We start from the raw sequence: 13,187 nt of genomic DNA on the forward strand, positions 1-13,187 counted from the left end.
TCGGTGCATTTTTATTGGTGTTTTTTTTGTTTAAACACCTACCTGTAAAGTATAGTGAACAGCTATGATTCACGATTCTGTACATGGAACGCGGTTGCGCATAATAATATTTCGTGCCCCGCCGCGGTGGCTCAGTGGTTAGGGCGCTCGACTACTGATCCGGAGTTCCCGGGTTCGAACCCGACCGCGGCGGCTGCGTTTTTATGGAGGAAAAACGCTAAGGCGCCCGTGTGCTGTGCGATGTCAGTGCACGTTAAAGATCCCCAGGTGGTCGAAATTATTCCGGAGCCCTCCACTACGGCACCTCTCTCTTCCTTTCTTCTTTCACTCCCACCTTTATCCCTACCTAACGGCGCGGTTCAGGTGTCCAACGATATATGAGACAGATACTGCGCCATTTCCTTTCCCCCAAAACCAATTATTATTATTATTATAATAATATTTCGCACCCTGTACTGTGTTCCTGATACGCGTATGCGGGGCACTGTTCCGTATAGAGTTTACTTAATTTATGAGGAACGTTGTTGCACATATTTTATAAATTTCTTTTTAAACACGGTACAGCTATATAGGTGAAACTTTTTAAAAGGCTACACTTAATTTCAAGTTGCTTACTGAAGCCCATATGAAACCCGATCAAGCGTCTACGAAAGAGTGTTGAGAAAAGTATTTACCAACAATTTTCAAAACCAAGTCACGCTGCACACTTCATGACTAATGCATATAGGAGTGTTTGCGGTTTAATCCTGCCTGATGATACATCTGTGCTTACAACGACCTATATATGCTCTATAAATCATAATGCGCCTAGAAACAGGTGCACATATTCATACACAAGACGCAGCTTAATTATCACTCAGCTTCCGTTTGTTCTCCAGTGACGGTAACCGAGCGCAGCTTATGCGTAACAAATGATGTGCGGACGCGCAGAATTGCACCAAAGTTCGTCTCCAAGAATGCCAACACAATATTCAAATCCCCATCCTCGCCCTTACATCTATAAATGAAGTTGCCCAGTGACATGTCATATCAATATTTGCTTGATCGTTGTGACATCTCGATCTTCAACAATAGAATGCATTGTAGCGAGGCCGGCATACATGACTTGATTCCTGCAGAGGCGCTCCGTGGTTTTCAGGCAGGAGCAGAGAAGTGTCCACTATATCGGAAAAGGCAACTTTGCGCGGCGACGATGGATGAAGGCCGTCTGTACAGCTAATCATTTCATGCTGACGCCTGCACTCGGTGACGATAACGAGCGCGGAAAACAGCGACAGCTGTTAATGCCTCGTCTTTTGAAATCGCGACCTCCGTCGTCTTCAGCCCATGGAGAGCAGAGCGAAAGACAGATAGGATGGGAGAGAAAGGAAAGGCGAGCTTCGGAAAGGGGGAGCAAGAGCGAAAGTTTGGTGTTGGAGGGGGGGGGGGGGGGGCGGTTAAGGCGCTGCTCATTGGTCGGCGCCAGCCGCCGGCGATTGCGAGCCGTCTTGCCATTGCTCTGTGGGATGGAAGGCACTATTCATTGGTGCAGCGCTCAGAGGCACTGCACCAATGAGCGTTAACGCGAAGCAGCGAGTGCTAGCTTATTTGTCTTTCTGATGCCGCCGTTGTTCGGTCACCGAGCATTACTCGTCATGCGGATGAGAAACTGGGTGGAGCTTTGGTTTTGAAGGAGTATAGACACTAAAGTTTGGTTGCATCTTTTCATCTATGTAATGATCCGTATTGCATGGATAACCAGGTGTTATTTACCTACGACAGCTAAATAATCACTACCAGGAATTCGGGACAGCGCTCAGCTAGTGCAGCTAAGCCTAACGGCATATTACGGTCCGTTCTGCAGCCACTCAGTCATTCTCTTCTTGTCTTACGTCACTGACAATGTCAACGCGCTATTTATATGTTCAAAGCCATGCGCCACGTGGTGGCAGCCAAGGAAACTAGAAGTGCTTGCCCTGAATCCCAGGTAATGATAACTGACTTTTTTGTCGCATGCTCCTTCGGATTCAAAAGCCGAACAATGGCTGTGACTCAAAGGTCAGTATAGGTCACATGAGACATAAAAACTGCAATTTAATCGCTCCTTCTTCATTCGTTTACGTTCTGTTTCTTGAGGCAGGCTGGCTTTAGCGTTTTAGGGAATTAAAATTACGAAGCAGCGATTATATTGCAGCCTTTTCATGCCTCGCGTCACCTATACTAACATTTGACGTCACAGCTATCGTACGGCTGTTGAAACCGAAACATCATGCGAGGAGAAATCAAACTAAACTATTTAGCGAATAGCATGCTCTGATCTATGAATACTACTGTTTTACGTATCATTACAAAGAAGAAAAAAACGCGCAACAAAGAATTACTGCCTATACTTCTTTAAGACAGGGACGCGGTGACTGCGCGGCGGGGTACCGGGTTTGTTTCGTATCAGTCGTGTCTGAGAATTCTTGAAAAATAATTGGCGCACAAAACCTTTGCGCAGTAGCGGTAGTAGCAACTGGTGGTCAATTCTTGAAGCCAACCAGAAGCCAGTGTTTTATGCAGTATAGTATCATTTCCGCAGTTCATCCGATTCGGCTTCCGCGTTTGTAGCCTGGGTTTCCTCCTTCCTCTGCCCCTGGTTCGCGTATCGGTCGACCCCTGAGTTTGAACAGTGTGACTTAAAAAAACAAAACAGGTAGGTTTATACGGGAGTAAATACGGTAGCTTTAAGTACTAAAACGTTCAGTAGTTGTTATGGCGTAAGACATTCACTGAACCAGGCTCGCAAAAAAAAATAAAACATATTTTACGAGAACGCTCGAAGTGGCCTGGAAACTTTCGAAAAACACAGCACACCTTGAGGCTGCCATAGGCCTTGCATTTACACACCCGCGAGTAATTCCTAGCGCTGAAAACGGGGTGATTTTTTTTAGCATTTGCAGATTTTTACTTTGAAACTGCGAAAGATACGTTGGAGCGATCTTTTGCAGGTAGATTCTGTAGCAAGGAGACAATGTGCATGTGATAGAGCTCAATGGTTAACGATTAATTAATTTATATGAGCTAATAAACACTTTTATTTCTTATTTTAAGGGCCGAGGCTGTATTGTGAACTTAGAGGTCGTCGACATGGACAGTGAGTCCAGTTTTTTAAATTGTTTTTATCGGCACTGTGTTTAGGATTATTGAGCGTCAAAAATAAGCATTTCTAAGCTAGTTGAGTTGGCTTTCCCGCGTTATACACATACAAAATGGTGTCACTCGCATTTACAATGGAGCAAATACAGACACCGTTTGTGTATTTAATGGCGTAGAAGCAGTTAACATGCTTTCGGCGACGATACTACGCGAAGGGACATCATTTTATAAATGTCCGATGCGTGAAAGCAAACTCATCGAGCATTAAAATGCGTAAATTTCACTTTCCATATTTAGAACCACGTTTCTGATGAAGAAAATATAAAAACTGGGCTCACCTTCGATGTGGATGACCTTCAATTTCGCCTCATAATCTTATCTCCTAAGTCAAAAATAAAAAAATTGATTAGTTATTTTTGTTAATTAACCGTCTAACTATTGAGCGCAATCATGTACTACATAATGTCCGCATTGCTGTACAATTCACATGCAGAGACCATGCCGACGTATCTCTGACAGCTATTAAAATAAATATCTAAAAACGTTAAAATAATCACCCTAACAATAGGCAGAGAGAACATGTGTAATCATTGCTGGCAATGTTTTCGCACTGGCCAACTGGCGTTCGAGTGCCACAAAAAGTTCATGTAAAAAAAAGCCCGCTTATTAGAGTAGACAACTCGGTCACAAAGTTTAAACTACGACTGATCTGTATACGCGGCATACTTTCTGGTGCGGCGAGGCACTGGCATGATAAAAGCATTGGCTTGACACCAAACAGTGGCATGACACAAAGCAGTTGCATGGCATTCCTTCTCGCCGTGCTCATTTTTAGGTTGCACAAGGGAGCCTACAATATTCGGCAGAGACACTTGAGAGCGCTTAGGTTTGGGAATTCGAAAGAAATACTGTCCCTGGGTGCATTGACACCCACCCACATACACACACGCGCGTATGACATCATCTGGGAATCTTTACGACGAACGGTTGCATCACAATTTCGATTGCGAAAGTCTGGGAAGGCTTACAATTGAAGGTGCATATTTCGTCGGTTCGAATCTTTGTAGCTACTAGCCTCCAACTTGACTAGCACTTTTATGCTATATCCAATGTGGAATCGTACGCACCACCAGGAACGCTGTACTACAAAAGGTTGCAACATAATCTTGATAGAAAGTCTTGAAAAGGCATGTAGTTGAAGTTGCATATGTCGTCATTTCGGATCCCTGTCACTACTAGCCTCCAACTTGACTAACACTTTTGTGCTATATGCAACGAGAATTTGTATGACAGTACCCGGAACGCTCTGCGTCAAGCTGTTCCGTCACAATTTTTGTGTGATTTTCTCCTAATAGGACTAGTAATACTTTCGCATTAATAAAGAAACTTTTTATGATAGCTCTGCTAAGGGGACTTTCTGAGGAAGAAAGGCAATCTAGATGCGTCTGAGTTCCCGACGTATACTATACGCAGCATCGCGACCGACGGGGTCTGCGCACACAACAGCAGGTCCCCAAGCCTACGTAACGACTTTCGGTGGCCCGCGCGTGTTCGCAGGGGCCTCGCGTCGGGCGGACCGGAGGAGCCCAACAACGCCGTGGTGGCCACCGCCCTGGGCAGCCCCGTGATGAGCGGCACGCAGCTGCAGCTGAGCGTGCCTCTGCGGCGCAAGCAGCGCGGCCTGGTGCGCGCCAACCCGGGCTCGCTGCAGGCCATCGCGCGCGGAATGAGGCTGGCCATCGCCGAGTGCAAGCACCAGTTCCGGAACCGGCGCTGGAACTGCCCCACGCCAGAGTACATGCGCGGCAAGTCGCTCTTCGGAAAGATCGTCCAGAGGGGTGAGTGACACGAGCCTGCATCCCCTGCTTGAGCTGCCATGCCAAACATGCCTAGAATGGGACTAATTTCGCCACATGGTCCCCACGAGGAATGCTGGCTGACGGCCCCCTGCAATTATGTTCTAAGTCTGCTCTTTGAGGGAGTAATCGTTGTGGCAAGGCGGTTCGCAAAAGACTGGCCCCTGCAGCACTTTACCTATTTTCAGATTGCATGGTCTTGACCCTGCACTCTGAGATAAATAGGACTCAATAAGCACGAAGGGAATAAAAAGGGTGCAGGGTTTAGTGCTTTAGAAGCTGACAGCACAGACACAACTTTTAGTCCCTCAAAGAACAACTATTACTCCCTTAAAGTCAGACTGCAAATGGACATCAGTGCGGTTAGTCTGCCCACGGGCTAATCATTATACGAAGTGGTGCAATCAGTCGCCCATTTGAGGTATTTTTGGCTCATGTAGTGTGCGCTGTCTTCTAGCGCCGCTCCGCTGTCATTTATTAATCTTCCCTCAGGCCTGGCACAGAAGAGAAAAGCATCATGGCAAGTTCCTACAAAAATTGAGATGATCTGTATAAAAGTCCGAGCTGCGAAAATATTGGAGCCTCTCATGTGGGTTCATGTCACATTATTACTGCACAACTTTTTTTTTTTGCACAGTGCTTTAGAAATGCATTGCGAGGAGTAAACGAAGCCAGGGCGTGTTTTAGATCTCAATAATGACCTCTGGTTCTGAGCGGCAGTTTTCTTTCTTTTTTTTTTGAGCTGACGGCGGACGAGAATTGAGGTCGTGCTCAGGAGATGGAGGAATAAACAAGGTTACTGTTGATATATAAGGTAACTCGCCTATTTTTCGTACAATTTTCTCACGGTTATATACCAGTGCCATTTTGGATGCACTGGGGGATCTATCCGCGCCATATTACGATGAATTTTTCAATTACAGGTTTTAAAAGTACATATAGGCATGCAGTTTACCAGATCAGTCCTGTGCAAACTTCTAACATACACTTGAAGCTGCGGAAATTTTTTTTTCCAAATTTTTTGAACAAGTTGTACAAGCTTCGAAGTTAAGAAAGCACTACCGAAGAAAATTTTTTTTTAATCCTGAACCATAAAGTTTTCTATCTAAAACGTAAATTTGGTCACATGATATAGGTTATCCGGACTGATCATTTTTCTTTGCAGCAAATGCGACAAGGTACGCCATATAAGTGTGGAACAGAAAGCACAAGCATGGTTAACAAAAATAAAAGTATAGAATAACCGCCCGAAAGACAAGGAAACGGTTGATTTTCACATACCAAAGCAACATTTCTAAACCACGATGATCCGCGAACTCGCGCTAACAGCCGAACGCTACAGCCCCTCATTCACCGCGGCGACTACAAGAGAGAGGAGAAAAGTTTATTAAAAGAAAGAGAGAGAGAGAAAGAAGACATCTGGTCCGGCACTACGGCCCGGTCGGGGCAGGACCCATACGCTTGCCCATATACACATATAGGAGCCATATATAGTATACACCGGTAATAAGAAGAGACGACGCAGACAGCGGCGGCAAGTAATCGGGTTGCTCGCGCGGGGTACACGTGTGCCGGACGCGTGCATGACGGTGAAGAAAAAGCTCTTAGGGACACGGTGTAAATCAGGTAGTCTCGGCAGCAGCGCAGGCAGTCGAGCCTTGCTAGCGCTGTAGGAACAGGCCCTCTCGGTAGCAGGGACGACCCCGATACGGCCGTGCGCCCTCTATCTTAATGACCGATCGCAGAGAGCGCACGCGCCCACAGTGCCGCTTCTTCGACCAGCGGCGGCAGAGGCGATCTCCGCCGACCAGGGCGCGGAGAAAGTCCGGCCAGGCAGCCCGAGCATCCCACCCGTGCGGGACGGGCCAGACCAGCAGAGCACTCGCGTCGTCGCTTAAAGCGTCTGCGCCTGCAGCACGCAACCACCGAAGCGAGCGGATATGCGGGCTGGCAGGTTTGACTTGGTGAATGTAGAAGTCGGGTCACGAACTAAAAGCTATAGGTTGGAAAACTTGAGTTTACCACCTTTTCTTTCTTTTTTTATTGGGAGGAGGGGGGGGTCTTCTTTCTCTATCTGTTTATTCGCTGTCTCGTGAAGTCATGTTAGGAACATTTCAGAACCTGCTTTCGGGCAGCACTGCGGACGGCGCGTCGTAAATTGAAGCGTAACAGGCGCGATATGAATCAAATAAACCAGACAGATTGAGGGAATGCACATATTGCTCGAATGCAAAGCGCATCAAGGTCCAACGTGATTTGGCAAGCTCACCACGCATTCCTGACTGCCTCCAAAAGTGCGCGCACAAAGCTGCTTCGAGTGAAGGTTCATTTTGAAAGTTCAGCGTCTCTCTCGTCATGTGCATCATCCGGTTACATTTTTGCTACGTTTAACCGTACAACATGACATGACTGGCAGAAGAAAACGTGTAGCTGGAGTTAAACCGAACCCCAACGAGATTTTTGGGCTCATGAAAACGGCGCAGCTCATTTCTTCATAAGCCGTGAACATATGTAACCGAGACAAAAACGGAACGTTTCTTTCATAGAACGAGGGCAACCAAGGAGGCGTCTTTGCATATTTCGCGGACAGTTTATTTTTAATCTTAATTTTTCGTTTGAACAATGGTTGAAGAGCAAAAAGGAACAGGTTTTTCAGGCGATTGGCGATTTTCACGATCAAGAGAGGGCGCCTCAGTTGATCCAATATGGCTGTGTTACGGAGGACTGCTCCCGCGGGGTCAGTTAATAAGTAGAATTTTCCGCGCACTGGCTTGTCGGAGTGATCAATCACGCCTTATACATTCAGTTTGTTCGTAAGCAGTGCATGCAAGGCATACAGTGAATGTAAGGAAGCTATTATGCCATTCCTTTTGTCCGATCTTATTGTCTTGTTGCTATCTGCCCGTCTGTCTGACCGATTCGAGCGACAGAATGGTATTGGACAATTAAAGTGAAAAATTGAATGCGAAGGAAATCGTTATACCTCCACTCGCCCACTCTCGATGTATAATGTAATATCATATTCATGCATGTTGTAATAAGATCCTCAATTACAGAGATAGTCAAGCACAAAACTCTTCGCGCTTGAAATGTTCCCGCTAGTCACGTCTGCTCAGCGGTGTTACGTAACAACTGGCGCTTCCTATTTCCACACGCCATTTTAGTCCAGACAAATAATACATTTACAAATGTAGACTGATAAAAACAGCACTCTCATGTTTCTGCAAACGTCCCACTGCAGCGTGGAAACTTCCTGTTCCCATGGTCTCTCTGTATTACTGGCACCGAAAAACTCGCGCAATGACGCGTAGTGTCTCTTCTATCTCGTGAGCATGCAAACATGCTACGTGTAACAGTATTCTTATGATCTATTTTCGTCGCAAAACTCCGACAGTTAACAACGTCTGAATATACAGGCTAACCACTCAATCAACGGAGCAAACGACGCTGTTAAGTGCGCGCCGATCCTTCTTGGACTAGTTCGCGACGTCGCCGCAGAGTGGCGTCATTTTCTTGAAAATCACCAATAAATGTTACTAGCTTAGCCTGTTATAATAACTAAGCTAGTGAACGCGACTAATGCATTGGCCAGCTATTAAATACAGAATTCAGGCCTGCTAGAATTAGACTACAACTATAAAAAGAGCGAACATTTAGGCTATAACACAGTTCGTGAAGTTTCATTCTCCGGGTGTTTTTTTTGTTGCGTATTTGTGTATACGGGCGCTGCAGACGGCACTCCCACAGCTGCCTTCCACCATTCGACGGCATGCCTTTCGAGCGGGTCAGCAAATAAACAAAACAAAACAAATAACGACGTCCACGTAAACACACACGTACACACACACGCGCGCGCACAAACGCCCGAGTGTTCACAAAAAGATGGGAGTCGTGATCCTTTTTCCTTTGCATTCTTTTCAGAAAGTGAACGCGGGAGGATATATATGCGGGAGGCAGTTCACGATTCCTGGAAGCGCGCGTGAGCTCTGCGTGCGACAATAAAAACTGGCATTAGCACCTTTTCAGCGGCGTCCATGCACGAATGGGGCGGGCGGGGAAATAACAGCCTCCTCTTTCGAGCACCAGGGGTCGCGGTCGCTAGTGATGACGCGAACACAGCCCAGATAGCTTTTAGCGTCGGTTTTCCGAGCTAAGGTGCGCGACCAAAGTGGACGGTTTTTCTCGCTCATACGTCACGTTTTCTTGCACAAAATTCGTTGAGAAAAAAGAAGAGAAGAAAATAGAGATAGGATATATACGAATTTAAGAGAGGCTGTGTATGGACGCATACACGCGTGACTGGAAATGTTTCCTACACACACACACACATACCAAAAAAAGAAAAGGGTCATCGAGCCTGAAATTAGTTCTGTCACCAAGTCTCTCATCGGCTATCTCTGCAAGCGCTTAAATGCGTTCACTTCGTTTAGCTAACGCAGCCAAATTGATGCAGAAGTTACCTTTCGCTATTTTCTGTTCCGTAACTCGTCTCGGAGGCTGTGCCTTTGCGAAAGGGGAGCGCTAATCAAGCTATAATCAACCTCATAAACTCATGTAGAACACTCGGGAATAACATCGAATTCGATTTTCTATTCAGGGCTCATAAACGCCTTGCTTTGGCGTATAAGATTCCCATCACATTAATCTCAACGTGATTACAGAAACCGACAGGCTAGACATACCAGCTGTACATTTTACTTTTTGCTTCTTTTTGTTTGCATGCTTCTTTAGTTTTCTCTCGTTTTGTTTGGATAATATGGTTGCGAGATGTGCACCATGTGAAACAGACATCTAAAGGCCATACAAGTATTTGTTTTAACACATACACCACAAGCCCAAAAATAAAACCAACTTCCACAACGTCAGATTGGCCTGTGAAAACGCCACCTCTCAAGCTCAATGAGCCGTCGCCTGCAGAAGGAAGCGCCTTTGCAATTTAGGCCCGCGTTTCCCAGTGAAGCTGCAGAAAAAATAATATGCTAATTCGCCCCTTCAATGAGGAGGCCATGAATGTGTCAACCTGCCAGAGGTTCTTTCAAAGTCGCTGTGTTATATTAATTGCATCCTTATCTATGCATCAAAAGCATTTCGCCTCAGGTGAAACCGCTCAGTTTAATTCTAATAATGCCCGTGCCTTGAAATTAATTCCAGCACCAACAGCCCAAACTAATTCCAAATGCCTGTCTTCGCCGACAAGCCGTAGTACAGGGCCAAATTGCAACAAGAGCTTGAATTATTTATCGTCTTGCCCCGTACACGAGCGAACAGCGTGCCCTGCCTTGAACTTTCCCAGGACGGAGTTATAAAAGGCTGCAATTTTCGTACGGTTGGTCGTCAAGGGAGTTCCACCTGGACTCACTGCACGCCTGCGGGGCACGGGGAAACATAATCGGAGAAACTTCTCGTACGCTTGTCGCTTACACTACCCAGTGCAGTTCGCCGAAAAGAGAGAGGAAATGGATAAATAAACCAAATGAAGCAACGCCGAATACTATAAGTGAAAAACGGAGAAGGCGCCGCGGTGACAAAAGAGGTCAGAGGTCAATCGTCGGCTCCTCTCCAGTCATCAAGTGGTGGGAGGTGAGGGGACACCGCCGTTTCGCCAAAAGCGCTCCATCTACTCGGCAGTGTAAGCGACTCGCCAATGGTCATCGTGCCCGCACAGGGGGCAAGCTTTGTGAAGCGACGCGACCGAGGGCTGTCCGTGTCCAGGTGGGAGGTTGCGGAATTGGCCCTGAACGGCAGTGGGGAGAGGGGTTGTGCTTGGAAAGAGGGGCACTCAGAGAAAAGGGCCTCGTGCATGGTGTTGCACGCGGGTCTCCGCCCGACATTAAACACCCCCCCTCGTCCCCTACGCAACTGCTCCCTCTAAAGCAGTGCCTGCCCTCCTATCGTGAGCGCCGGGCTGGGCAGACAGGGCATCGTGAAGTCTGCAACATTAGCGGACGGCTCTTTTTCTGTCGTTTTATCTTTTCTTCCTACGCCATTCTGTTCTGTCCGCAGCCTGCCTCTCTATAGGCACTGAAATATGCATGTGCTAAGCCACGACGACCACGCGGACCGATCACAGTGAGCTCGCTTCCACCTGCAAAGAACTTTATATAGCACGGAGAGGAGAGCCGAGAGATTATAGACAGCGCCGCCACAGGAATAAGTTTCGTTAACCGTAGGTCGCGCACGAAAGCCATAAAAAGGTAACGGAACGATTAATGCACCATGGTGCATTGCATGATGCATTGCGCCATAGTGCATTGCATGATGCATTGCGCCGTATAGTGCATTGCATATTGCACACTCCGAACAGAAAGGAGTAAAAAGGTAGTAAGTTGTCCTCTAGCTCTCTTCCTTTTATAAAAAGGGAGTGCGATAGTGTACTGAGCTTACTCCCTATTTACTCCCCTATGGGTGTATTCGTGTGCAGAGTGCATGGTGTCACGCGTTCAATTTTGGGCGTTATTTGACTATTTCCAAAGTGGATGAGGCAGCCGCATTGTAGATTTATACATTAGAGTCTTCTTGCATTCAGTGCTGCGCAATGTCTCTGCCGAAAATTTCCTCGATTAGACTCGAAAATTCCTATTTGAGGTCTTTATTCCCTGCTGTTGCTTCGAAAATCCGCCGGTTTGGGAAAAGTGAGACAATTTTGGTTCTAAAAATTTCCTGAAACTCCGTCAAAATTTAATTTTCGTGAAATTTTACCTCTCAGATTCCCCGGAAAAGGGAAAATTTCTGGTGTGAAACATCACTGCTTGCATCGAGGCGGTAGAAAAGACGGCCTCCAGTGTTTAGTACAGAGCATGATTCGATATTTAAAAAAATTACAGAATGACGTATAAAGGTAAATTTTCTGCGTAAGCGTGTTTTCAATGGCCGTGGGTCTTTTTGTGCTGTTCTTGTTATTTTCTTGAATTAAGCGTCCGGTGGGAGTAAGCCGTTAGCTAATTTCATAATTTGCTGTTTCGACCTTTGTGCAGAAATTTTGGGAATCGCGCGTTTTCTGCGCTGTCACACAGTACCCTACTTCACAACTGGAACTCGCTGTTCAAGTCCTTGTAAATATCTGTAGGAACGCCGCGAGACAATAAGTCTCTGGACACCGAGTGCTTCCCTCTACAGCGGGCTTCTTGGTTGTACACACGCGTACTGTGGCGTAAACACCCAACAAGTGCCGTAGGATTGGATTAGACATTTGAGTAGTGCAGCCGTCTTCTATAAAGTGAAAACAGTGGCCCATTAATGGACCACTGGCGGATATTCAGGGGAATAAAAAAAACTTGGGAAAGAAAAGTCAGCTACAGATCGAGACAAGTGATATTGTACGACCCTTACTGATTATTCCAGCCGGCGTAAGTAAACTTTCTTTTTTTTTTAATTCTTCTCTGAAATAGCAGGACAAGGCGTAGTAAAAACGTGCTGGAGTGATCTGAAGAATATATCATCTCCCATAAGATATGCGCACGCAGCATGCGCATCATTTTACAGATCAGCATGAAAAAAGGTTAAACGCTCACGTATATACACGACATGTTTTGTCTGCGGTCTTTTGCTATTCCAGGGGCCCTATTTTTCCTTCGAGAAACAAAAACTAAGAAATAAAGAGTTTTGGCTCCCAATCGGCGATTAGCTGCAGAACACGTCTGTCCTTCGATTTACAGTTCCAATAGAATCGATTTGCTGTCGCAGTGTTGCCATTAGGAAGGCTTTAGCAATTACTAAACGAGAACTAGTAATGAGGACCAATTAGCTGTGTTATTTTCAGCTGCTCATGCCGTCCTTCTCATTTCGCCAATAAGAAGTGACGAAGCAGCGTTAGAAAAATAAGGGAACACTGCAGCAGTGGTATATGCGGTATTAGAGCTCGGTTCATGGCGGCTCGACGCAGTCGGGTCCGGAGAGACCACCGCGCTCGCGCTTATATTGACCAAGGTGTGAGGAAAGCGCCAGTTCCGCGTCCAGGCAATAACCAGCCGCGCTGACCGCGCACCACTTAAAGCCCGCACGCGCACACGTACGCGCTAAACGGCCCCGTTGCTCCACGGAACCGTGCGCCCACGCAGTCCGCGGTCAGGGGGGTGCAGAGAAAGAAGAAAGGAAGAAGGAAGGACAGGCGCAGCTTCCACCGGCTGGATGCATGCATGCCGCTGCGGGGGCGACAGCAAAAGGGAAAGTTGGTGGTGATCGTAAAACCGGAGGGTTGTCATTATTAGGGCCATT

General features: G+C 46.6%; 1 protein-coding gene across 2 annotated transcripts in view; it reads left to right on the plus strand.

Annotated features, from left to right (window-relative positions):
• The window catches only part of LOC144125026 (protein Wnt-1-like), a 63,717-nt gene that overhangs the window by 27,428 nt on the left and 23,102 nt on the right, over positions 1-13,187 (plus strand). For both annotated transcript variants that reach the window (XM_077658060.1, XM_077658059.1), the window contains exon 2: positions 4,675-4,955. In XM_077658060.1, the coding sequence (XP_077514186.1) occupies positions 4,675-4,955 (281 nt within the window). The remainder of the gene's footprint in view (positions 1-4,674; positions 4,956-13,187) is intronic.

Source organism: Amblyomma americanum, chromosome 3, assembly GCF_052857255.1.
Source record: "Amblyomma americanum isolate KBUSLIRL-KWMA chromosome 3, ASM5285725v1, whole genome shotgun sequence".
Classification (NCBI taxonomy): domain Eukaryota; kingdom Metazoa; phylum Arthropoda; class Arachnida; order Ixodida; family Ixodidae; genus Amblyomma; species Amblyomma americanum.